Genomic DNA, 25271 nt, shown 5'->3' on the forward strand with positions numbered 1-25271 from the left:
TATTTTGTTTTGGTTACATGTTTGTACATTAATGAAAATAAAATACATTAAAATCTTATTAAAATTTAAATTCACCAAAATTGTCTAATCTTAGCTTTAATTTATTTAGTTTTTCTGGGCAAGATTTCTAAAGATGTATATTTTAGATACAGAGAATAGGGTTTTAAACTTGTTGACACTTTTCAAAATAACTTTGCTCTGGTAAATTTCAGCTTAAAAGGTATTGGGGCAGAGGTTTCACAGATGCTTTAGGTGTTAATGATGATACAGCTACGTGCAAGTACAATGGAAATATTTTTTGTTACTTTCAGGGTCCACCAATGAGCTGTATACGATTGGCTGAAAGAGTTGTAGCTCTTATTTGCTGTGAGAGACTGCACAAAATTGGTAAGTGTGTGAAAAGCACTTGCAAATAAAGTTAAAAACCTTGTAAAACAAAAGCACATCAAGGACTTTATAGGCTCACGCATTTTGTGGAGCTGTGAGCTGTGCCCTGGTGACTGTGGGCGTGAGTGGGACACAGCCTGATGATCCTGTGCGGGTCAGGAGTGCTGGTTTCCCACAGCTGAACTGCAGACAACTGTCATTTTTTGCTTTCTTTTAGATACACAAAGGTTTTCACTTACTGTTGAATCATGAATGTTTGTGTTTTAACATATCAGTCTCTCAAATTATATTAGTGTGCTAATTAACCCACATTTTTAAAAATGGGAAGACTTGTTCTTCCGTGGCTTTTGTAAAGTGATGACAGTGTGCTGTTTTCCTGTTCGTGTGTTTTTATTTTTGAACTTAGAACAGTTTATAATCCTGCTCATATTGAATATATGAATGCCGGCATAGACCGTGCCTTAAGTAGCACATTCATTTATGTTTTATTATTAAGGGCAAAGATGCTTTAGTTGTCATTACTCTTCCAGTTGCTGTCTAATGTAATGCTGCTCAGTATTATTTACTAATTAATTAGAGAGGCAACACTTGCATTGTTTATGTCAATTCTCGTTTCATTTCTCAGGTGAACTGGATGACCATTTGATGCCAGTTGGGAAAGAAACTGTTAAATATGAAGAAGAGCTTGATTTGCATGATGAAGAAGAGACCAGTGTCCCAGGCAGACCAGGTTCCACAAAACGGAGACAGTGCTACCCAAAAGCAGTGAGTATTGGTTAGCACTGGGTAAAAATGGAGCCTTTCTGACTTCTTCTTTCCCATGGCATCAGATCCTAATTGCTCTGTTTGGCATCCTGAACCCCTGTAACCTGGCCCACTCTGGACCTCCGCTCCTCTTCCCAATTTGTACCTTCTCTTGGACCTGCACCGGGCGCTCTTTCCCACTCAGACATCGCTTCTGTTTTTCTTCGGGAAGGGTTCTTAGACTCACCCGCCAGAGTCCGTCCAGAATAAGCTCATTTCGTTTAAAGAGGTATTCTTTGTTTTATTCACTGTAGTGATAAGATTCCTGCTTTACTTGTGTTCAGGGCTAAGACAAGAGGATTTATATGATAAAATGGACAAGTGAAAATATGCCTGTTCAAATGAGGGGCACACCGGTGGGTATAAGTACAAATATTTGTCAGGAGTTAGGATGTGACCTACTAGGAACCAAAATCAGTTATTTTAGTGTCTGTGTCCAGGTTGATGTGGGGCAGGATTCATGCACTAAGGCATCTGAGCCTAACTTCTAGTTGTAGTTGTATAATCAACAGTGCACATTGTGAGGTAGGTGAACTTGGGCCACCTGTATCTCAGACCTGAGAACTCCCCAGCAGGTTAAGTAAATAGGAGGCCATGTGCCTCAGTTATTTTCTTAGCTTTTCCTCATCAGCATTTAGTAAAGCCAGAAAGAAATTTGCTTTCTTGCCAACATCTGGAAGAGAGGCTGTTGTGCCTGAGCTTGATGCTTAATCTTTCTTTCCAATTCTAGATTCCAGAATGTCTGAGGGATAGCTATCCCAAACCCGATCAGCCCTGTTACCTGTATGTGATAGGAATGGTCCTGACGACACCGTTACCTGATGAGCTCAACTTCAGGAGGCGGAAGCTCTATCCCCCGGAGGATACCACAAGATGCTTTGGAATACTGACAGCCAAACCTATACCTCAGGTGAGACACTCCATGATGACTGTGTTAAAAAGACACTGTTTCTTTAAAAAAGGTAAACTACTTAAGAGTGGCTGCTTTTGTTACCTCAGTATGTTTAATATTTAAAAAATGAGCCGTTTCTTCTATTCCCTGATAGAAAGCATCACTCCTCTTCTGAAGTTAAATATTTCCAAGGGAGTAAAATACCTGTTAACCTGTGGGGTGCTTTATCTTTCTTTTTGCCAAGATCCCGCACTTTCCTGTGTATACTCGCTCTGGAGAGGTCACCATATCGATCGAGTTGAAGAAGTCTGGTTTCACATTGTCTCTCCAAATGCTCGAGTTGATTACAAGACTCCACCAGTATATATTCTCACATATTCTTCGCCTTGAAAAACCTGCACTAGAGTTTAAACCCACCGACGCTGACTCGGCCTACTGTGTTCTACCTCTGAACGTTGGTAAGGAGGACCGGGCTCGAAAGCGTTCGCTTACACTCGCTGAAGAGTGAGTTTGGCTTGACAGCCAGCTTCTGTGTATACTCCAGAAGTCTCTTACTTGGATAACTCTAAGTTAGACACATATATGAATGTATAGCTTAAGGAAGAATCTTTCCTGTGGTATTATATTTTAAAAAGCTAAAAGAGTCTTTTCCTTCCCTAAGTTAATGACTCCAGCACTTTGGACATCGACTTTAAATTCATGGAAGATATTGAGAAATCCGAAGCTCGCATAGGCATTCCCAGTACCAAGTATTCGAAAGAAACACCCTTTGTTTTTAAATTGGAAGATTACCAGGATGCAGTTATCATTCCAAGGTCAGTAGTAAGTGGAGATCAGGGTGCCGGTGATACATTGTTTCAGAGGCTCACTTGTTCACATGGGAGTGTGATTGGGCTCTGATTTTTGGCAGTGATGTTTCCACTAGGAAATGTAGGTCTCTCTTCATGTCGGACTTTTCTCTCCAATTTACGCCCTTAAAAAACAAAACCTAAGCACTATGGTTGAAGAGATTTTACTTCGTGAAGGTCAGATAAAACGAGTGGTGTTGACAGGCTTGCTTCTTAAAATCACCATCCTTTTAATCCTGAGAGTCTTCTATAATTTGATCATAAATATTTCTCAACATTTTTATAAAGAATAATGTTAAGTGCAAAGGAAATAGTAAATCTGAATGCTTTTACTCATTTTGTAAAAATTTAGGGAATGGAGATTTTTAGGCACTTTTCAAAGAGTTTAGAATACTGGCTATAATACAGTCTTTCTCTGATTTTTTCTTTGTGCCCCTCAAAACCATATTTTAATGTTAGCTGTCATCACACTGTCAGCATCGGTAATGGTGCAGTAATGCACTCCTGTGGCAGGTGTCTGTCACAGTTCACATTCGTAATGTACAAGTGTCTGCTCAGTTTGGGTAGTGGAAGTTTTCTGTACTGTTATATTGATGAAATTAGGAGATACTTAATGGTGCCATTTAGCTTCTTGTGTCATCAAAGTATAGATAGTTAGCCTGAGGATAAGAGTGAAGTAGTGGAGAATGGTCAATTAGGTTTTGCTTAATATAAATGTAGTACTTTTTTCCAAATCCACTTGTAATATGTAATTTGCAGTTGTTTTTATTAATGTTACTGTTTTTAACCTTTTGAACTCTTAAAGTCATATTTGCATTTCCATATTAAATACAGTTGTATTTGAGAAAGTCATATTTGCATTTCCATATTAAAAATAGTTGTATTTGAGAATAGTTGATGTGAACTGCAAAGTCACTGATTTTTTTTTTTTTTTGTAGGTATCGAAATTTTGATCAGCCTCATCGGTTTTATGTAGCTGATGTGTACACTGACCTTACCCCACTGAGTAAATTTCCTTCCCCCGAGTATGAAACTTTTGCAGAATATTACAAAACAAAGTACAACCTTGATCTGACCAATCTCAACCAGCCGCTGCTGGATGTGGACCACACATCTTCAAGGTAAGGGGTTTCACTTGAGGCATTTTGCCAGGGGCGAGTGGGCACATGTAGAGGTTCACTTTCTATGCTGCCCACCTGTAGACTCTGAAATCAGACCCTTTGTGCACAGAATTGCCCAGGTGTGGTCCAGGGGTCTGCGGTTGTAAGTGAGCTCTTCAGGTGGCTTGTAGGCACACCAAAGTTGCAGAATCGCTTTGAGGGTGTACATGTTTTTGTCTGTTTGATACAATTGTTTTGACATTTTTGCAGACTTAATCTTTTGACACCTCGCCATTTGAATCAGAAAGGAAAAGCTCTTCCTCTAAGCAGTGCTGAAAAGAGGAAAGCCAAATGGGAAAGTCTGCAGAATAAACAGGTAATGAGTTGATGGTCATAGCATAACTTAATATTTTCATAGATAAGTGTGAATTTTATATTATCAAGTGAACTAAGTGACTTGTAAATATTTTGGAAATTGCTCAACCCTTAGGTTTTGTTTCAGTTTGACTGATATTATGTGTTGACTTTTATTTGACTGTCTTTTTGGTAAGTATGAGTGGTTTGGCTTTTACATTTGGTCCATTGGTACAATTTTATCATGAAATCATCCTTATAAATCCTAGGATAAATCCCATTTGGTCCTCAAGGGTTATTTAAAAAATTTTTTTTCCAATATTTCCGTTATAGTTGACATTAGATGCAGATGTACAGCATAATGGTTAGACATTGCATAACTTGACCCAAGCAATCCCCTGCGAAAGCCCTGTACCTCCCTGACACGTACATGGTTGTTATAATGTTGCTGACTGTGTCTCCTGCGCTGTGCCGCCATCCCCAGGCGATTCTATAGCCACTGGTTTGTCCTCCTTAATCCCTTCACCTTTGCACCCTGCCCCTGCCCCCTGCCCACCTGAGCCATCAGCTGGGCTTATATATTTTGTCCACTGACACAATTATATCAGAGGAAATCCTCCTTGTGAGCCCTAGGATAAACCCGTGTGGCCTTGAGGGGTTACTTTTTAAAATATTTTTAAAATAAGATTTTACTAGTACTTACGATTTCTGCCCTTATCCAGTAGTGAGGTTCGTCTTAAATTTGTTTTTCATTCTTTTGTGCGTTTGCTTTATATTCGTCTCTTTGCATTTTTCGCTTTCCAAGATCCTGGTCCCAGAGCTGTGTGCTATCCACCCGATCCCGGCGTCGCTGTGGAGGAAGGCGGTGTGCCTGCCCAGCATCCTCTACCGCCTCCACTGCCTGCTCACCGCCGAGGAGCTGCGGGCCCGCACGGCCAGTGACGCCGGCGTGGGGGTCCGGGCGCTGCCCGTGGACTTCAGGTAGACCTCTTGCAAGAGAGCCAAACTAGGTTTAAACTTTAATTTTATATAAAATGGCTCTTAAAAGATTAAAAAACGTGGATGTCTAATACGTGACATAAATGCATCTTTTGATTCCTAAGTGAAAAATCTGTATATTGAGTCCTGTGTTCCTGTGAAGTTGCAGAGGGAGGTGAGATACTAAGATCAAAAGTAATTCTCTTCCCTCAGTGCTGCAGTTGAAGTGAAATGAAAATGGCCCTTGTTACTGTGCGGACATCCTAAGACCGCTTCCTCTTGTACTTCCGATGCGCGTTGAAAAGCAGTTGCTTCAGTGTGTTCTTTGTCTTCATTATTTTCTTCCCACTAGGAAAGTGTCTGCACTTTAAGGAAATCAGTGGTTTAACCACTTAAATTAATTTTGGTTATCCAACTGGCAAGACCAAGATGGTTCTAGAGACTGAGGAACTTTAAAATATAATAATAGTAATTGTTGTGAGTTCCACTTCGAGTTGGAAGCTCAGGCACAGAGGGGTAATGTAAATTGCCCTAAGTTTCCCATCTAGGTCACTGGAGGGCCTGGGGTCCCAGGTCCCGCAGGCCGACTGCAGGCTTCATGACCTGACCACCACACCGCGGTGGACGGGCTTAAAGCAGTGCAGCGAGCCATGCCCCACCTCACAGCGTACACTGGGTAGACGTCTGCCTTGGAAACTTTCTCTTCTAAAGTAGTAGTAGTAGTATGTGTGTGTGTGTGTGTGTGTGTGTGTGTGTATATATATATATGGATCTTTATTTTTTATACAAATTACTCTTGCTTTAAACCTAGCCCTTTTGCAGGATCTGATGGAAAGTTATAAAAATGTCTTTGCAGATACCCTAACTTAGACTTCGGGTGGAAAAAATCTATCGACAGCAAATCTTTCATCTCAATTGCTAACTCCTCTTCAGCTGAAAATGATAATTACTGTAAGCACAGCACAATTGTCCCTGAAAATGCTGCACATCAAGGTGCTAATAGAACCTCCTCTCTAGAAAATCATGACCAAATGTCTGTGACCTGCAGAACGTTATTCAATGAGGCATCCGGTAAGCTCCCAATTGACGTTTCCACAGATCTTACAGCAATTAATGGTCTTTCTTACAATAGAAGTCTTGCCAATGGCAGTTACGATTTAGCTAATAGAGACTTTTGCCAAGGAAATCAGCTGAATTACTACAAGCAGGAAATACCTGTACAACCAACTACCTCATATCCCATTCAGAATTTATACAATTATGAGAACCAGCCCAAGCCCAGCGATGAATGTACTCTACTGAGTAATAAATACCTTGATGGAAATGCTAACACATCTACCTCAGATGGCAGTCCCGTGGTGGCCACGGTGCCTGGTCCCACAGAAGCTGTTCCAGCGCTCAAGGACAGGCTGGGTTCTGAGCAGAGCCCCTCTCCTGGGTACTCCTCGAGGACTCTGGGCCCAAATCCCGGACTCATTCTCCAGGCTTTGACCCTTTCCAATGCCAGTGATGGATTTAACCTGGAGCGGCTTGAGATGCTTGGGGACTCCTTTCTAAAGCACGCCATCACCACATACCTGTTTTGCACTTACCCTGATGCTCACGAGGGCCGCCTTTCATACATGAGAAGCAAAAAGGTAAGAAGTCCTTCTTTCACTTGGAGCAGTAGAGTAATTGCTCAGTTGCCTACATTGGTTTCAGAGGATGGGGCAAGTGTTAACCTTGGGGGCTGCCATACCTGGCATGTGCAGCTGAAGCCGTGGCACACCTGCGCAGGAGTTGACATGAGTCTGTCACTGATGAAGGGTTCAGGTTTGGGGGCCGGCCAATCTGGATGTGTCTTATTTATTGATAGGCATTCAGTTCACATACAACTGTTTTTGAGAGCCTGTGCCTTAATTCAGGTGAATGAAACATTTATTTGGGTGGTGCTGTCTTGGCATACAGTGCATACAAACATGGCTAAGACATGGCTTTCACGGAGCAGCTCAGCTCGTGGTTGTAGGAAGTTGGGGAGGGGAAAGAGCAGCACCTTCCCTTTGCTCAGTGACTCCAGCATGAGGAGAGTGAGCTTCGGATTCTGAGTAAGCATTGCCTGATAACCCAAAGGAAAAGGGTGTGCTCTTAAATTTAGTGTGGAGTCAAGATTTAAGGAAGAAAATAATGAAGGTAAAATGATAAAAGGGTGTCACAAGTCCGTGTGCACCTGCTTGACAAATAGCTTATCTGCCAGTTACCCTAAGTACCCAGGGAAGGGTCATCACTTGTGATCAGGGGAGATGTTAAGGGAAGAGTTGTGTGCCCAGTGTGCCCGGGAGGTGGACAAGCAGCAGAGCGTGTGGGTCTCAGTGAGTCAGCTGGCAACAGTCACCACTGTGGAAATTCCCAAGGAAAGACTTAGAAAGGTGGGTGGGCCTCAGCTGCATGGTGGAGGGTCTTCCATGCGAGGCAAGGGAGTTTGCACCTTGAATGTTGTAGGCACTGCTGAATGTTGAAGGCACTCATTGCATAAGGGACTGCTAATATTAATAAAGAGGTGGTTTTAAATGAGCAGTCTGGTAGCCGAATGCAGTGAGAGTTGAAAAGCAAGACCAGCCAAGCTGAGCAATCAGTTGGCTTTGAAGAAGTCTAAGCTTAAGCAGAAGTGGGTTGTCTGAGTTCTGGCTGTAAGGAAGGAACTGGGGGGAGTGGTATTGCAGAGGAAATAATTTTAGCCAGCACTTATGGAGTGCGTACTCTTGGTAGACTACTCTCTTATTCCCTTTTAGAGATGAGGAAACTGGAGTAGTGGAGGTCAACTTGCCCAAGGTCATGGCAAATAGATGGCAGAGCCCAGCCTGCCTTTAGAGATCTTGCTTTTCGCCATTGCACTGACCTAGCCTTGATACTACCCTGTAACACCAGGCACTATACTGGGCATTTTACAGGCCTTCTCCCTTAATCTTTTCAATGAGCCCTAAGAGGTAGATGACATGTCCCCATTTTGCAGATGAGAAAACTGCTTAGGGAGTTTAATTACCTCATGTAAGGTCATCTAGCTAGTCTAGGAGAGTCAGGAGTGTGTCTGAGGCTGGAGCCTGTCCCATCACCATCTTTGCTGCTGCTTCCCGTATGGTTGGGAGGCAGAGAGACGAGAGACGGGGGGTGCAGTAATGACAACCACATAAGCTGGGAGGTTGGGCGATACTGGTGCTACGGTGAGGTAGACAGACATACAGGAATCAGGGCTCGGGTTGGGTGTTTAGACCTCATGGAATATGAAGTGGAACGTTCAGATAATTGACAATTTAGAACTAAGATATGCTTTGGGGGAGTAGTCTTTATACGAGTGAGATTTCCCAGGGGTGGTTGTAGGAAGATGGTATCAGAGGCTAAGAGTGATGACTCTGTTAGGTAAGAAAGACATTATTTTCTATTTCGAACATTCATCTATTTGCTCAGAGGGCCTTGACTCCCTGTTTCCTGCAGAAATTCTTACTCCCTTCACCTGGTGTAAGGCCTTTCGGGATGCTCAACCTCAGATACATCTGTCTCCTAACCAGGCTTACGCCCTTTTCACACGGACCCCTTGTGCACATGCACCTGGTGCTCTTTTCAGAGCTCTCACCCCATTTCTGAGCACTGAATTCTGCTTGTCTCACATTTGATCTTCCTATTTAGCTCTTTTTCTATCCTGCCAGCCATTTCTGTCGACAACGTTATTTCCATCCTCTCGTTGGCATCTGAGATGTTGTGTTCTCATAGTATGGGAAAGGAAACTGGCATCTGTTTGAGCTGTTACGTTTCAGGCAGCGTGGGAAAGCCCTTTAGCACGTTGTGAGTGTTGGTGGACTCCTCCTTCCCAGCTGTGTTCTCTCCAGGGCCCACTCTTGTCTTGCGGACTTCGTTTTCTCAGGGATGCTGGACTCACTGCCTTCCCTGTGATGGGTGCTTGCCCCATGGTATTGGGTTACTTGGAGAAAGGGCTCATGAAGTACTTAAATAAAAAGAAACCCAGGTTTTAGAAAACGAAAATGAGGTTCACAGTTTTAGACTCTAGTTTCCATGTAAAAATGAGACAGAAATGCAATAATTTGAGTAAATTAGGGAGATGATGGAGGCCTTAGGAAAAACAGAATGGAGGGTTTTATTGATGCAAATCAACATGAGAGTTGTTCTTTATTGCCTTTTGCTCTATTTTAAAATGACTGAACAAAAACTATCTTGCAATACCACACAAAACAAAAAGGAATAATGTTCGAGAAAACATTACAATTGCAATCATATTTGTGGCTTAGGTTCTAGCATTATAAAATTATTTTAGCTCTGTTCAGTGCCAGTTTTCACTTTAATTTCATTGAGAATATGTGACATCTTGGACTTTTTATATGGATTCTTTTCCTGATAGCTCCAATTAGCAATTTGCATTTTATATCAGCAGATTATGCTTTCAAAAGGTTGAGATTGAACTGTTTATTTTGACTTTATAAGGAATTTGCATATATATATCAGTTTTTTCTGATCTGCATTTAATACTCAGAAATATTCATCTAACTACACTAACGAATGTAGAATTTAATATTTTCTATCAGTCTTTATATTGATAACCAATTACAGTAATGTAGGTAAAAATGTTAATATGCCTTGTGTGAATTTCAGCAGTGATCATTTATAGTAAGTGTCTTATAAATTTTTTCTGCTGAAGGTCAGCAACTGTAACCTGTATCGGCTTGGAAAAAAGAAGGGACTGCCCAGCCGCATGGTGGTGTCAATATTTGATCCCCCTGTGAATTGGCTTCCTCCTGGTTATATAGTAAATCAAGACAAAAGTAACACAGATAAATGGGAAAAAGATGAAATGGTAAGTTTTTTAATAACCGGAGGATTTAGTTTTTGGTGAGGGGGAGAATTTTGTTCTATTAATTTTTTGTTTCTTTTCCCTGGTATGTTTATAATAGATGTTTGATATATTGAGTTAATAACTCTATAAATAGACTGTCTTTTCATTGGATTTAGAAACAATGTTGCAATTTTTATGGAAGACAATTTCTGTTATCTTCCTTTGTGAGAGTTTAGAAGAGTATCTAATGTTGTGATTCAAAAGAAGAAAAAGAAACACCCCATAACACTTCACTTTCCTGTTAACCTGTTATAGTATATCGTAGATCTTTACTTAGCTCTGTTCAGTGAAATGACCTTTCATTGACCTATGATCTCCAGTCTGTGAAATAATGAAATTTCAATAAAATCTTGCTTTTGCAGCTCAGGGTATTTTCAGGACTGTTCCTTCTTTTGTGACATAATAAATCACTGTACATAAACATTGTAGTTTTCTGGAAATAGTTTAAATCTTGCCAATGACTTCAGAAGACTCCGAATGTTCGCTGCAGTGCTTCATGGTGCCTTGTCTTGAAGGCCACCAGAGGGCACCTCGGAGGGCCGCTGAGCTGAGCTGGGAGAGCAACCAGTCCTGCTGGGCTTGGCTGGAAAACTCCAGCGCCTCTTCCAGAGGGAGAGGCGCTCTCAGGCAGTTTCATCTCAGAAGTTTATTTTGCACAAGTGATAAACTGATTCATTGTTACTTCATTTTTACTTCAGGCCAACAATGAGAATACCGTTTTTTTCACAGGCTATATTTTCTAACTATACATGTTCTTGTCTTCTTTCTGACGTGCATGTCCCAGATATCGGTCCTAAGTATTTCCAGGTCTCACACTCTGTGACTCTATCTGTATTTTTACCTCTATATTGAGTTTATTTTTAAGCCATGCAGTGTTCTACTTATAGAAATTAAATGTATGTGGAAAAGCATCAAGAGAATATTTTAATGCCAGTTGGGTTAGAAAAAGTACGTTATTAATTTAGAAATAGGTAGAACCTTAGGAGAAAATGTGTAGATTCTGAGAACTTTAGAGAAAATATTACATTTTTACAAAAATTATGCCAGTAACAATTACCTTGCTTTGTAAATACAGTTTTATAATATAATTGACTCTTTAAAAAAAACAAATTTAGGATAAAGTTGACATTGGCATGTCCTTTTGATTTAAAAATATTTTTTTAAGCTACAGCACACAGTTCTTTTTCTTGCCATTTCAGATGAACTGGCGCTTGGGTTCTCAGGATACGTTAAAAATACCGTTCATGCTTTCACTGAATAATTTGTACTTACTGAAATAGGCCCTTACATGCTATTGAAAAGCTTATGCTCATCCCATTCCTGCTGTATATGCCCTACCACTCAGCAATAGGCTTAAGCGAAACCTTTGCATACAGATGCCGCAGGTGGTAATAACTCAGGTAGAAAGGTCACTTGAACTGTGAGAGGAGAGTTCCGTGCTGGGCTTTTTACTTTTAGAGGTTGAAGTGCTCCTGGAAATCATTTAGTGAGGTAGAATCCCACTGTTTTGCAGATAAAGAAACTGAGACCCAGAGGCTTAAAGAATCTTGCCCAAGATCATACTGCTTATTTGTGATAAAACTCAGTCCTTTGGTTTTTTCATTTCGTTTTGTTTTTTTGTTTTTCTTGTGCTCTGCTAATTTTAGCTTATGTTAGCGTCTCTATAAAGAATATATAAGGATGTTTTTAATTAATTGTTCAGTCTGATTTTTTTTAAAAAATTGCGATTTGGCCCTGTCTTCTAAGGACCAAACAATAGCCAAAAAACAACTCGTGTTACCTGGAGAATATAGGATTTTTAACAGGAAATAGTTCCTAGAGGTCTGCTAGTGTTTCTTTTGGGGTTCTTCCTTATTCTAGAAAAATTTTTATAAACTTTTTTAAAATTTAAAAATATATACATAGTTAAAGGTATATATGGCTAGGCTCACTGCTCTTACTACTTTTCAAACTATTACAGTTTGTAATTCTCTTGAGTCTGGCTTAAAGTGAAAATATTTGCAGCATTTAAAAAGTGCTTGACAAAAAGTTTGAGAACCTTTCAGAACGCTCTGAAAGTTGTCACCATCAGATTGGAACACAGCCTGCTGCCTCTCCCCCCAAAGTCAAGTCTTGGTGTGTGTGTTTTTGTTTTTGTTTTTTTAAATTTTATTGCTCATCAGAAATTTGGCATCTTCCTAGCATTGCAAAAAAGTTACATCATTACTGAATCCTAGCCCATTATTAAGGTTGTCATTCACAAAATAAGCTTTTGCCAAAGAAATTGGAATTAGTAAAGATCTCCTGACAGAAATTGGATTGTTGTGTTTCGTGTTAGTCTAAATTTTCTTCTATTTTTGTCAGTTATGCTATAATCAGTTACCCTGATTACTGTAGCTCAGTGGAGGGGGAAAGTATAATTTCTCAAATTCATGGCTTGGTTCAGTGATCACTTTTAGTTTTACATTGTAGCAAATGTACTTTGATTCAAAGTAGAAATAGGGACAGAAACTTTATCATGAAACTCTTGCACATTTTTAACGTTATGAAGATTTAATAAATAATTGTATCTGCTTTTATAGTATACTCCTAATTGCAAAGGTAATTCTTTTTCTTCGTCTGGAATTTAATTTTATTAATTAGAAAATCTTTTTAAAACTTCATCAGCAAAATTGAAGATCTCTCTGATCGGCACATGAGTGCTTTCATTGTGTGTCCTGCCAGAGTTAGAGTTCTCAGCTGAAGGTTTGCCTTGTGGACATTAATTTTAACTTCATATACCAAGTATAAAATCCTTAGCTTAAAGCTTCATACTGGATAAAGGTCATTTTATAACTCAGAAAATGAACATTCAAAGAACATGTTTTACTTTGTTTATATGATTAAATAACTTATTTTATGTTAATTGAAAACAAATGGCCATGATTTTAAAGTTGCCTTTTAGTATTTGTGGTTGTCATTTGAAATTATCCATAACCCTTGCTTTTATTGAGTCTCAAGCCCTTTTAAAAACAGCAGCTCTGTCTCCCCTCCTTCCCCATTCCCCCTCGTTGCAGACAAAGGACTGCATGTTGGCTAATGGCAAACTGGAGGACGACTTGGAGGAGGAGGAGGACCTGGTGTGGGGGGCGCCCAAGGAGGATGCCGACTACGAGGATGACCTCCTGGAGTACGACCAGGAGCATATCAAGTTCATAGACAACATGCTAATGGGATCAGGAGCTTTTGTAAAGAAGATTCCTCTCTCTCCGTTTTCGACCACTGACTCTGCGTACGAATGGAAGATGCCCAAAAAAGCCTCCGTAGGTAGCATGCCATTCTCGGCTGACTTGGAGGATTTTGACTACAGCTCCTGGGATGCAATGTGCTACCTGGACCCTAGCAAAGCGGTGGAGGAAGACGACTTTGTGGTGGGCTTCTGGAACCCGTCAGAAGAAAACTGTGGTGTTGACACAGGGAAGCAGTCCATTTCTTATGACCTGCACACTGAGCAGTGCATTGCTGACAAAAGCATAGCCGACTGTGTGGAAGCCCTGCTGGGCTGCTATTTAACCAGCTGTGGTGAGAGGGCTGCTCAGCTTTTCCTCTGCTCCTTGGGGCTGAAGGTGCTCCCGGTAATTAAAAGGACTGATCGGGAAAAGGCCATGTGCCCCGCTAGGGAGAATTTCAACAGCCAACAAAGGAACCTTTCAGGGAGCCGGGCTGCTGCCTCGGTCGCCAGCTCCCGCTCCCCCGTATTGAAAGACTTGGAGTACGGTTGCTTGAAGATCCCACCGCGATGTATGTTTGATCATCCAGACGCAGATAAGACACTGAATCACCTGATATCGGGTTTTGAAAATTTTGAAGAGAAAATCAACTACAGATTCAAGAATAAGGCTTACCTCCTGCAGGCTTTCACTCATGCCTCCTACCACTACAATACCATTACTGGTAAGGAGCCCAGACCCAGCCCCACTCTGAAAATGCGACCATGTGCGAATCGCATTATTTTGGCCCTGTAAAAAAAAGTGATCTATGCATGTTCAAACTTGGCGCCTAATATGCATGGTGGGGGGAGGAAGCAAAGACACACGAAAGAAGCCTTTAATTTTTTGGAGAGCTACATGGCCCCTTTGATAGTTGGGAGGAAAGCGCTCTCCTATGCTCACATATGTCATTTTATGTGCTGCGCAATTAGGGAAAGCGGAGCCCTGGCGTTCCGATGCGCCCCTCCTGTTTTATCCTGCCCCAATGCCTCTCTGCTGCTTTGGCTTCCTGATTTATTTACATATTCTGGATGCACTTCCACATCCTTTTATCATTCTTCGTGAACAAAAAAGGCCTCTCTCGGGCCTTTTTAAGTCTAAAGATGAATAGATTATAAGAAATGACTTCACAGAAGGCTTCACTGCCCTCGCTCTGACTGCTGTTGTCTCTGCTCTGCATTGGGCTCCATGTTTCTCCCCTCTACTTAATAGGCTCCCAGCCCATGGGATTAGGAGGAATAGGCACCTAAAAGCTAAACTCAGCTTCAGCCTGCAAAACGTGAAGTCTCCATGTTTTTCTGTATCAGAGGAACGAGTGCTTGACTCGGGAATAACAAAGTGCTACACAGTTTGTGTAAGAAAAACAACGTAGATTAGGATGGTCTGAGAAATGTGAAGCCAGGAAGTGAAAATGATCCGACTCTGGACTAGAAAGACTGTGACACTGAAACCTGTTTTTCTTGGTGAGAAGAGACGGGGCGTGGTTTCTACTACACAGTCCTGGGGCAAGGTCTGGGCTCTAGCCTACCTCAGCCCCTGCCTTTGAATCATTGGGGAGGCTGGGGCAAGTCACTTCATCTGTCCCTGCCTCAGTTTCCTCAGTTGAACGTACTCTCTTTAATCACTGAGAACATTTAGGTACTGGTTAATATTGATAACTTTTCACATTTTGACAACCAACTGCTTTGGCCTAAGGTCTTGGCTCATGTCTCCAACTCTTTATTTCTCAATCTTGGTTTGTGTCAAATTCAGCATTTTTTTCTTTTTAATATGTCTTTATTGATTTCAGAAAGAGGAAGAGAGAGGGAGAGAGAGAGAAACATCAATAATGAAAGTCATTGATTGGCTGCCTCCTGCAATGCGCCCTGCTGGGGACTGAGCCCGCAGCCTGGGCGTGTGCCTTGACCAGGAATCGAACCCTGATCTCCTGGATCATAGGTCGATGCTGAACCACACTGGCCAGGCCAACTTTTTTTTTTTTTAATTAAGTTTTTTTAGAGGGAGAGGAACGGGGGGAGAGAGAGAGAAACAGCAATGTGAGAGCAAAACATCAGTTGGCTGCCTCCCACATGCCCCTTACTGGGGGTGGAACCCTCATTCTTTCCATGCACAGGACAGTGCTCAACCAACTGAGTCACTTCAGACAGGGCACAATTCAACATTTCTAATCTGAATTGAGAAGAGGGTCTTCTTGTACTAACTGTCATCTTGTGTAACATCTGTTACACAGGAGTGGCGAGGAGTGGTGTCACTTAAACACATTCGAGAGTGAGTGCTGTGCATTGATGGTGCCAGGTGGAAGCTTGCATGCGGAGTCGGCCTCACTGCAAGATGGTGTGAGACTTTAGGACAGTGCCCAGCACCTGCCTGGCCAGCATGGTGCCAGAGGAAAAGGGTTCGGTGATAATGATGTCACCTGGGAAAGGTTTTTTCCCCTTAACAAGCCATTTTTCTTTGGGCCACTTAAATATGTTATGACCCCAACTTATATATAAGAAATGGGCTTAATTTGCCATTAAAATGTAATTGCCAGAGGCTTCAGTAAGTGTGAGATGTCAAGTGATGTCATTGAAGAATATATGATATGAGCTCCAATAAAACTCTGAAATGGCTCTGGGGTCAGACCTTTCTATCAGCCGTTCTGTGGAAATTGTAAATGCTTTTGCCCAGGCTCACGGCTCCACTTTGGCTCCTCCTTCAGATTGTTACCAGCGCCTCGAATTCCTTGGAGATGCGATTTTGGACTACCTCATAACCAAGCACCTTTATGAAGACCCGCGGCAGCATTCCCCAGGGGTCCTGACCGACCTGCGTTCTGCTCTGGTCAACAACACCATCTTCGCGTCACTGGCCGTGAAGTATGACTACCACAAGTACTTCAAAGCCGTGTCCCCTGAGCTCTTCCAGGTCATTGATGTCTTTGTGCAGTTCCAGCTCGAGAAGAACGAAATGCAGGGCATGGATTCCGAGGTCAGTGCTACTGAGAATATGTTCAAATCAGAGTTAGAGCCAACCGTCTGGGGTTCTGGGCAGGCTCAGAGCTCTGACCACACAGCTGTCCAGAGGGCCTGCCAACGGCCAGGGCTGTGGTGCCTGGCACCTGCACGGTCCTGGGGAGAACTGGGGTGAGTGGAGTCTTCAGGGGGCCTTTTAAACTTGGCCGCCCACAGTGCGCAAAGTGTGGTCATTCACGTGGGGAGAGAGAGCCCAGAGCAGTCAGGTATGTGGTACCCTTTCTGGTCCCATTTTGGCTTTCAGAGAAGTGCAGCCCCCCACCCCCACCCCCCCATGGTAGCCTTAACCCACTGAGAGCTCGCAAGATTTATTCCGTCTGCCTTGCTGTTCAAAATGGGTTAGGAATATTTGCTCATGTCTCAGGTAAGCAGCACAAACACGTACTCTACTTCTGCTGGAAATGGGAAAATCTCAGTTAAAAACCAAACTATACATTTTCAACCATTGGAATTTGAGAGGCTTCTACTGTAAGTTCAGCCAAAGGTTCTTGGTGATGGAGCTGATTCTAATGTGTTTGTGAACCTTGGAAAGGGTGTTGCTTCGATGTCTCCAGTGTCCCCCTAGTCGTTCACCACCATCCATCTGCATCCCTGCGCACGCTCTTCCATACCGGTCCCTTTGTTTTTCTTATTTCTGTAGATTTCTTACGGGGGTTGAGGAATTTATTCATAAATTCCTCTAGTAGCCATTGTAATTGTTCTTCCTCTGATTTGTACCTTCCTTTTTACTTCTCAAACCATTGTTGGGGCTTTTGTGCCTTACCTTGGTTTCCTGTGGGAAGCGAAGGGCCTGAGTTCTGAGGAGGAGCTGCAGGCAGGCAGCCTGTGAGGTGCAGGATCTGTGCTGGGGGCGGTTAGTTGGCCGTGTTCCCTCCCTTGCACCTCGCCCAGGGTCAGCAGTCTGAGTGGGAGCGGCCAGCAGTGAGACTAGGAATTAGAACCGTCTCACACACAGCACTGTCTCTGGTTCCATTCTGCACAAATGCTGTAAGCTTGGAATTTGAGGGACTCGCTAAAATTATATTTAAATTCTTTTTTACACGACAGTGGGACCTACTGGCTCTGTGTTCACTCTTTCTCTCCCCTTTGTTTATATAAACATGTATAGAAGTTATAAAAGCTAATTGGAAAGATTATGGTCTGGCTTTTCTAATTTACTCTTTGAACTTAAGAACTCTGCGCACCTTTCTGGGCCTCAATTTCCTCATCTGTAAAAGGAGAGAATTAAACTTCATACATTTTAAAATTTCTACCTCTAAACCATGATATGTGAACCATAACTGTCTTATTTTTTCAGTAGTTGGCATTATAAATGGTTTATAGAACTTTGTGTCACTAAACAAATCTGTTTAAAAATTACTGTCTCCCTGCTTTTTATTTCTACTTCACAAGTAGTTTATGTTTATTTTAGAAAACACAAATAAGCAAAAAGATAATTAAAGTTACACAAATATACAGCCTGAGAAATAACCCAGATTAACATTTGGGGATATATTATTGCTAACGTGTGTAGAGTAAACATACATATATATGTGTGTGTATATATAAAATGGAGTAATATCATGCATAATATACTACAACCTCTTTTACCACTCACTGTGTTGGGGATGACTTTCCACGTATTGAGTAGCATTATGACTTGCAGTAGCTGCATGCTGGTCAGTACTCGGCTGTCAGGGAACATATTTAGTCATCCTTTGTGGCTGGATATTTAAGCTGCTTTTAGTTAGGACTTTTAATAAACATGGATGTGATAAATATGTGTATATATCCAGTTACCTCCTTAAGATAAATTCCCAGAGATGGAATTGCTTTGTCAAAGAATTCTGAACCCTTCAAGGGCTTTTGATACTGACGTAAAGTTTCTGTTCTGTGCATTTGGATACCTGTTATGTGTCAGATACTCTTTTATAGCGAACACGTATTAAGTGTTTCATAAAAAGGAGCTTGGAGGGAAATATCTTCCACAGAGAATTTCCCTGCCAAGAAAGTGGAGTTTTCCCAGGCAGCGGGCGTCCTCGCCGCGGGCCGGTCAGCCTGCTGCCTCGGTCTCGCCAGGCGCCGGGGCAGCGCCCTTTAAGGTGCAGCTCTTTGATGATGAGTGAATTTGAAAAGTTTTTAATACACATGTATTGACTGTTTCTAATTTTGTGTTAAAGTTCTTTTTGCCCTTATTTAGAAACCTTTTTTCTTTGCTGGGTGTAGAATATTAAATGGGGGGGATTCTTTCTTTCTTCCTGAGAAGTTTGGAAACACGTTTTATTTCCAGAGAAGATAATGGCTGTGCAGAGCCTGTTGCGGAGCCGGAGGCAGGGCAGGGCGGCCGGCGGGAAGGGCAGCGGGCCCGCGGCCTGCCCTTGAGGCCTCGGCGCTTACGTGTCACTTCTCTCGCCCGACAGCTCAGGCGGCCCGAGGAGGATGAAGAGAAGGAAGAGGACATTGAGGTTCCCAAGGCCATGGGGGACATCTTCGAGTCGCTGGCTGGTGCCATTTACATGGACAGCGGGATGTCACTGGAGATGGTCTGGCAGGTGTACTATCCTATGATGCGGCCCCTAATAGGTACTGTTGGCTCCCCTTCGAAAGAAGCAGAACCAAAGTTAGAAACAACTTCAAGGGTATTATTTACACTACTCTCTCATTTCGATTATAGAAAAATTTTCTGCAAATGTGCCCCGTTCCCCTGTGCGAGAATTGCTTGAAATGGAACCAGAAACCGCCAAATTTAGGTAAGCAAAAACGTGCATGGAAAAAATTAACCTCCTCAAAAACAAGAGGAAAAGTTCTCAGTGAACGACTCTGAGAAATATTTACACTGGGGCGCCCTCTCGCGCAGTTTCCACTTTGGCCTGATTGACTCCTCTTTTGTTTTTATAAAGGGCTGCTGAATTAAGGAGAAACGGCAGCCCATCTGCCGCCCTGTGCTCAGGCCACGGCGCGCGTTCCCCTGCGGGGTGAGCCTGCGCGCGGGCTCGCGGCCCAGAGCGCACTCAGCGCTGATTGACAATCATAATAAACACGCCTGACTCCTAACTCTCGCTGTTTGGCCTCTTTACAGCCCGGCTGAGAGAACTTACGATGGCAAGGTCAGAGTCACCGTGGAAGTAGTAGGAAAGGGAAAATTTAAAGGTGTTGGCCGCAGTTACAGGATTGCCAAATCTGCAGCAGCAAGAAGAGCCCTCCGAAGCCTCAAAGCTAACCAACCTCAGGTTCCCAACAGCTGAAACCCCTTTTAAAATTAAATTTTTTAAAAAGCAGAATGAAGGTGGAAAATATTTAAATTGAAAAGGGTGATTTAAGTTGATACTGAGTGGAATGAATTGAAGGCAGAATTTCAAGTTTGGTAACAAGGTAGATTGCAGAATAAAACATTTAACATATGTATAAAAATCTTGGAACTAATTGTAGTTTTAGTTTTTGCGCAGACACAATCTTGTCTCTTTGCTCACTTCTGCTTTGTTTGAATCACAAGAGTGCTTTAATGACGTTTAGCAAGTGTTCAGAATAATTACTGATAGTTTGTATGTTGGTTTTGTTTTTAGTTTAATTTCTGTCACCTTTGCTTAGTGTTAGGAGGCCACGGAGCTGAAACCTCATACAATCCCTAGAGTGATATTAGAGTCCTCGTACCAGCCTCAGTCTGTGCGGTGTTGCCAGTCCCACATCGCTGGGGAGCCCGATAGGATGCTGCAGTTTGCGAGAGGGAGGGAAGTGTGCCGGTGTCGTCTTTGTTTCCACGTTCTGTTGGGTAAGATGGTGTTTCCCGGGCGCTATTGCACTTAACAGTAAGGGACAGATTTTAATGGTCATCAGCTGGCATGCTGGTGAATCCAGTTTTAGTTTTCTCATGCCACGTAGTCTCGCATAACAAAGGTTCTTGCCTTAAAAGTAACGTCCTCTTGGATATTCTTTCATTTCTAATCTCTTTTGGAACAAACTGATTTTACATTCCCTTTATTTTATTGTGCATTAGTTGTTGAGACAGTGTGATATTCACAACTCACTAGTGTAATTGTAACTGAACTTAAAACAGGATGTTAGGATTTCTGTCACGTACTGAAGACATTTTAAAAACCAGAATCTGTAGCCAATGGATTTTTTTAAAACACCGTCATAGAAATGATCTTTGGCTAAATATCCAGTTTTACTAAAAAAACTCCTGCTAGGTAGTTCCACTGATAGAAATTGTGGCAAATAATTTTGCCCTGTAGGCTGTTTCTCTAACAAAATAAATGTTAGACATATCACTCCTAAAATATGCTGCAGATTTTCTAATTCATCAGTTACCTGTTGAAAGAAGCAAACCCAGCACCTTGACCGTTACTCTCCTCACGTAAATTCTCACTGTATTTCACGGCGTCGCGTGTCCGCCACCTACCAAAGCTGTGCTGCTCGTGCCGTGGAAGTATAATGTTTGCGACAAGCTGCCGTGATTGTGACACATCTGTGAGTTAGCTCGTTAATTTAGATCAACTAGCTCCTTATTTCCATCCACGGAAAAGAAAGAAAACATGATTTTAGGCATTTGCCTGAGTCTCTAATTAGGCCCGTAGGCACTTTTCACCTAAATACCTCAGTTCTTCTTTTCTTTTGCATGCGTTTCCCCCTGTTTGGTGCTATGTTTATGTATTATGCTTGAAATTGTAATTTTTTTTGCACTGTACCTATAATACCTCTTAATTTACCTTTATAAAAGCTGTGGGTCAGTCTTGCACTCCCACCAACATACCAGTAGAGGTTTGCTGCAATTTGCCCCATTAATTATGCTTGAAGGTTAAGAGAGCTGAGCAGAGGTGTCTAATATTTCCCAGCACATTGTTCTGAGCTTGATTTCATGCAGCGCTGCGTTTGCGTTTGAATTGCAGCTGAATACTGTACCTCCCGCTCTGTCTGCACCACCGCTCCCAGGGATACGCCTCTGCATGTGTCGCCCAGGAAACTCAGCTCCACTTGCCAGGAGACCTGAGGGGGATGCTGAGCTTCTCCAGCGTCACTCGTCGTCTCCAACCTTAAATTGGGGTGGATCTATTATTAAAAGAGTTTTTGAGCAAATTAATTTGGGTGGGCTCATTTTTAAAATATTGAATTCTGATTTGGAACCTTAGATTTCTATTTGTTTTTAAAAAAAATCCCAACATAGGATCTCCTGGCAAGTTAAAACCAAGCACCTGAATCCTATAACTGTAAACATGTACAATGAACAAGTAAGCTGGATGTGAATTTTACTTGTGAGGGTGATTTGTGATGAAGTCATATCACAGATCTCCGAATAATTTATAAACTACCTGCTGCCAGGAGCTTAGGGCTTTGCATTGTCTAGTGCACTCATCCCAGTGTTACGGGATTCTCTCACCTCCTGGCACCAACATTGGGTTGTTTCACAGTTACAATTCCCATTGGGAGAAAAATGCCTCAATATATTTTGTAACCTTAAGAAGAGTATTTTTTGTTAATACAAAAAAAGTCCAGACTTGGATATGATTAGGTCATGCATTCTCAGGGGTTCAAATTTCCCGCTACCATTCAAAATGTTTTACCAACAGCAAACTTTAGCTATTTCTTTCTCTTTTTTTTTTTTGCTGTTGAAAATTAACTGATTTTAATTTGTGACTCACACTTTGAAGCGTTCTATGATCCCCTGGTTACCACGTCAAAAAATAAAAGCTATGAGTTAGACTATGAAATGGTTATGAATGCTTTGTGCTGCTGATTTTAATGCTGTAAAGTTTCTCCCGTTTAGCTTGTTGAAATGCTTCGAGTCCATTAATTAAGGAAAAAGAATCAGTCTGTGTTGCCCCACTTCCCCGCCATGTGTGTCATCTTTTTGTTCCCATGATTGCGATGTGAGACGAATGTAACAGGGGAAACCTGCTTGTGGGGGTGTCGTGCCAGCACTCCTGGGGACGACTGAGGAGCCTGTCTTGAGACGCAACTGCAGAAACTCCTTGTGATGATTATGTGGAGGTCAGTTGGCTTGAACCTTCGTTGTAAATGTTTTTCATCTCTTTTATGATGTACCTTCAGCAGTCCTAACTATGCTGCGTTTGTAATAGCCCCCCCTTCTGTTCATGTAGCACAGAGAAGCATTGCACTTGGTACCATGCTTTACCTCATTTCAAGGAAAAGATGCTTAACCGAGAGGAAAAATGTGGTTTGGCTGCGCTGCTGTTTTGATTTACCGAATTTGAAAAAGTTAATTCTGATGCCTGCAACATGTCATATATACTTGCACAATTAAATAGATCCTTCTCGTCTGTGGCATTTTTACTGTTTGTGAAAGTATGACAGAGATTTGTTAACCAAACTCTTAATTATGTTTTAAAATGTTTGTTACTTTTTTCTTTTTTTCTTTTACATTATGTGATATGATTAAATGTAGAATGACCTCTAACACTCCTGTAATTATCTTTTAAAATACTAATATTTTTATTTTCTTAATAGTAGCTTTCCCTCAGAGAGATTCAAATGACCTGCCTAAGTCGCAGGAGACTTGAGGCGCTTCGGTTCTGTTGGTTCAGTTCCCAAACGCAGCTGCCGCCCGCAGGGAGCTTCTCGGGCCATTGCCGGGAGCGGACGGCGACTGCGGTCGGAGAGCGCAATCCGACTCCAGACCCGCCACATGCGGTCCCGAGGCCCAGGGCCTTAGAACTTTATATCTGCTTCTGTTAGGGTATCTAATTCTTTACACAACATGTAACCCACCAGACTGAGACCTTGATATTTTTATTTAAACTGCGTCTGGAATTACGTTGAGTCCTTCGCCAGTTTGTGTTATCTGCAGACGAGAAACTCATGCCGTGTTTATCACCTATATGGTTATTTCAGTTACATTTAAATAGGTGTATTTTTTCAACCACTGATTACTTTTCAGGAATTTAATTATTTCCAAATAAATTCCTTTATTTTATATTGTACATGAAAAGTTTTTAAGGTATGTTGAAGACCAAGAATATTAAAATGATCTTAAAAGTGGTTGGAGACGCCAGCAGCGATGTCTAGGGGATCTGCATTGAGACTCAGTGTTTTCCACCAGCAGTGAAAATGGTCTTGCGAAACTGACTTGTAAATATATTTTCGTCACTAACTGCTTTTTTTCCTAGTCCGTTTTTATTTGGACATCAACCACAGACAGTTTAAATTTTGTAGCTGCCTTCAGAATTCACTGCGGCAGCAGGTTCCACAGCAAAACTGCGAAAGTGAACAAAAGTAACATTTCTGCTGTAAATAGAATGAAGGAAAATGACTAAAATCAAGTAAAACTAACATGTAATTGATTGACAATAAAGTATTTACCATCACGTGCTGCAGCTGTTTTTAAAGGACATGATGTAACTTGTTCACATGTATCATCTGCAGGTTTGCAGTCTGCACCTTATGGGCCACAATTACCTTTCGTCATTTTTTTGTAATAATTGTAGCCGAGTGAATCTCTAATAAAGTTATGGTCTGTTCACTGTGTGTCCTTTATCTTTTCCTTTTTGCAATTTGATTGGCTCACGTGGGTGGTAATTCAAGTAGTTGCAGCGGAAATGGTCTTTAAAATGTTCTAATTCCAAGTCTTATGAAAATGCATGTTTAATACGATGAGATTCTGTTGACCAAGTTGTGCTTCCAGTCTCCTTGTGGAGTTCTGTAAAAATAATTCTCTCTTCCTTTCATGATTTAAGCCACACCAGCGTGTTTTTCTGAGTTCTGCCACATGACTGATGTGTTCCAGGGCCAGCGTTACTGCTGAGAGATCTGAACTTTCCCTAAGAGAACTTGGTCCTTCTGAAACCGGGTGGACAGAATGCTCAGCTTCCAGGTTCTTAGGACCCACTTCCAAACTATGGGTTGAGAAAGAATTTTATTCCAAGCTTTGACCCAGCCTTCTTGTAACCTCAGTAAACTAAGTGTTAATAGAAATGACCTGGCTGTAGGAACAAGGTGGTGAGTATAAGTTCCTTAGAAGAAAAAGACTTTAGTTTTCCTTTGTAAGAGTTTAATCCCTTCCTTTCCCCTCCCTCCCACTTCTCCAACTGAAGGGGGAAAGTAGATGTGTTTTCATCCTGAAGAACTAGGACATGCCCAGTGGCCACGGAAGGACTCGGCCCGAGGCCAGTGTTGGTGAGAGGCCGCTGGGTCCCCATTCCCCGGGAAACAGGCGTTTTCTTGAACCTCCGCTTTTCCCACCCTCCTTGGCGTTGCGGGTTTTTTTAAGAAAGGAAAGCCCCTCCCTCAGTAAAGCCCCTCCTGTTGTGCTGAAGGTGTCATTGCAACAGGGCTAAGTGAGCAAGTGGAGCTGGGGCTTTGATCCCAAAGTGTGTGTGTGACAGACACAGCCTCGCAGCAGGAGTGGGGCCCCAGTGGCATTTTGTCTTGCAGCGTGAAGGGGATGTTTTCTGCCTTGAAAAGCTTTTTTAAGAACTGACTTTTGATGAGCTGTGTATTAGCCGGAGTGTTCTCCGTTTTTTTGTTGTTTTGTTTTTTGCTTTGAATGTTGCCTTTCATTTGTAAGACTTCCTACCATCCCTACTTTGCAGTGGGAAGAGACTTGAGCAACTGCCAGGGATGTTAAACAGATGGGATGCTGCGAAAGGTTCCATGGCTATCTGAGTTGGGGCAATTGTGGGTTAAACAGTTAAAGGGGTTCTTTATTATGCTGAAGGCATTGGGACCCTAAGAGAGGGCGGCATTCCCCAGACTGATTAGACCAAAGACACCCTCACCATAGATCCTGCGGTAGCAGCGTCCTGAGCACCGCTCTGGAGACACGCCTGCCAAGGGCATCTGGGCACATGGCGAACCA

At 42.1% G+C, this 25271-nt stretch overlaps 1 protein-coding gene across 8 annotated transcripts in view; it reads left to right on the forward strand.

The window, feature by feature from the left end:
* DICER1 (dicer 1, ribonuclease III) overlaps positions 1-23941 on the forward strand; it is a 67851-nt gene extending 43910 nt beyond the window's left edge. For all 8 annotated transcript variants that reach the window (XM_087818403.1, XM_087818387.1, XM_087818397.1 and 5 more), the window contains 15 exons: positions 312-387; positions 1013-1152; positions 1922-2101; positions 2328-2541; positions 2745-2898; positions 3870-4052; positions 4302-4407; positions 5191-5366; positions 6220-7000; positions 10048-10203; positions 13278-14154; positions 16171-16439; positions 18883-19045; positions 19137-19212; positions 19542-23941. In XM_087818403.1, coding sequence (XP_087674529.1) covers positions 312-387; positions 1013-1152; positions 1922-2101; positions 2328-2541; positions 2745-2898; positions 3870-4052; positions 4302-4407; positions 5191-5366; positions 6220-7000; positions 10048-10203; positions 13278-14154; positions 16171-16439; positions 18883-19045; positions 19137-19212; positions 19542-19707 — 3717 coding nt within the window. In that variant the 3' untranslated portion in view covers positions 19708-23941. The remainder of the gene's footprint in view (positions 1-311; positions 388-1012; positions 1153-1921; positions 2102-2327; positions 2542-2744; positions 2899-3869; positions 4053-4301; positions 4408-5190; positions 5367-6219; positions 7001-10047; positions 10204-13277; positions 14155-16170; positions 16440-18882; positions 19046-19136; positions 19213-19541) is intronic.
* Positions 23942-25271: the final 1330 nt, after the last annotated feature.

This window comes from Miniopterus natalensis, chromosome 1 (genome assembly GCF_054644295.1).
Source record: "Miniopterus natalensis isolate mMinNat1 chromosome 1, mMinNat1.hap1, whole genome shotgun sequence".
NCBI lineage: Eukaryota > Metazoa > Chordata > Mammalia > Chiroptera > Miniopteridae > Miniopterus > Miniopterus natalensis.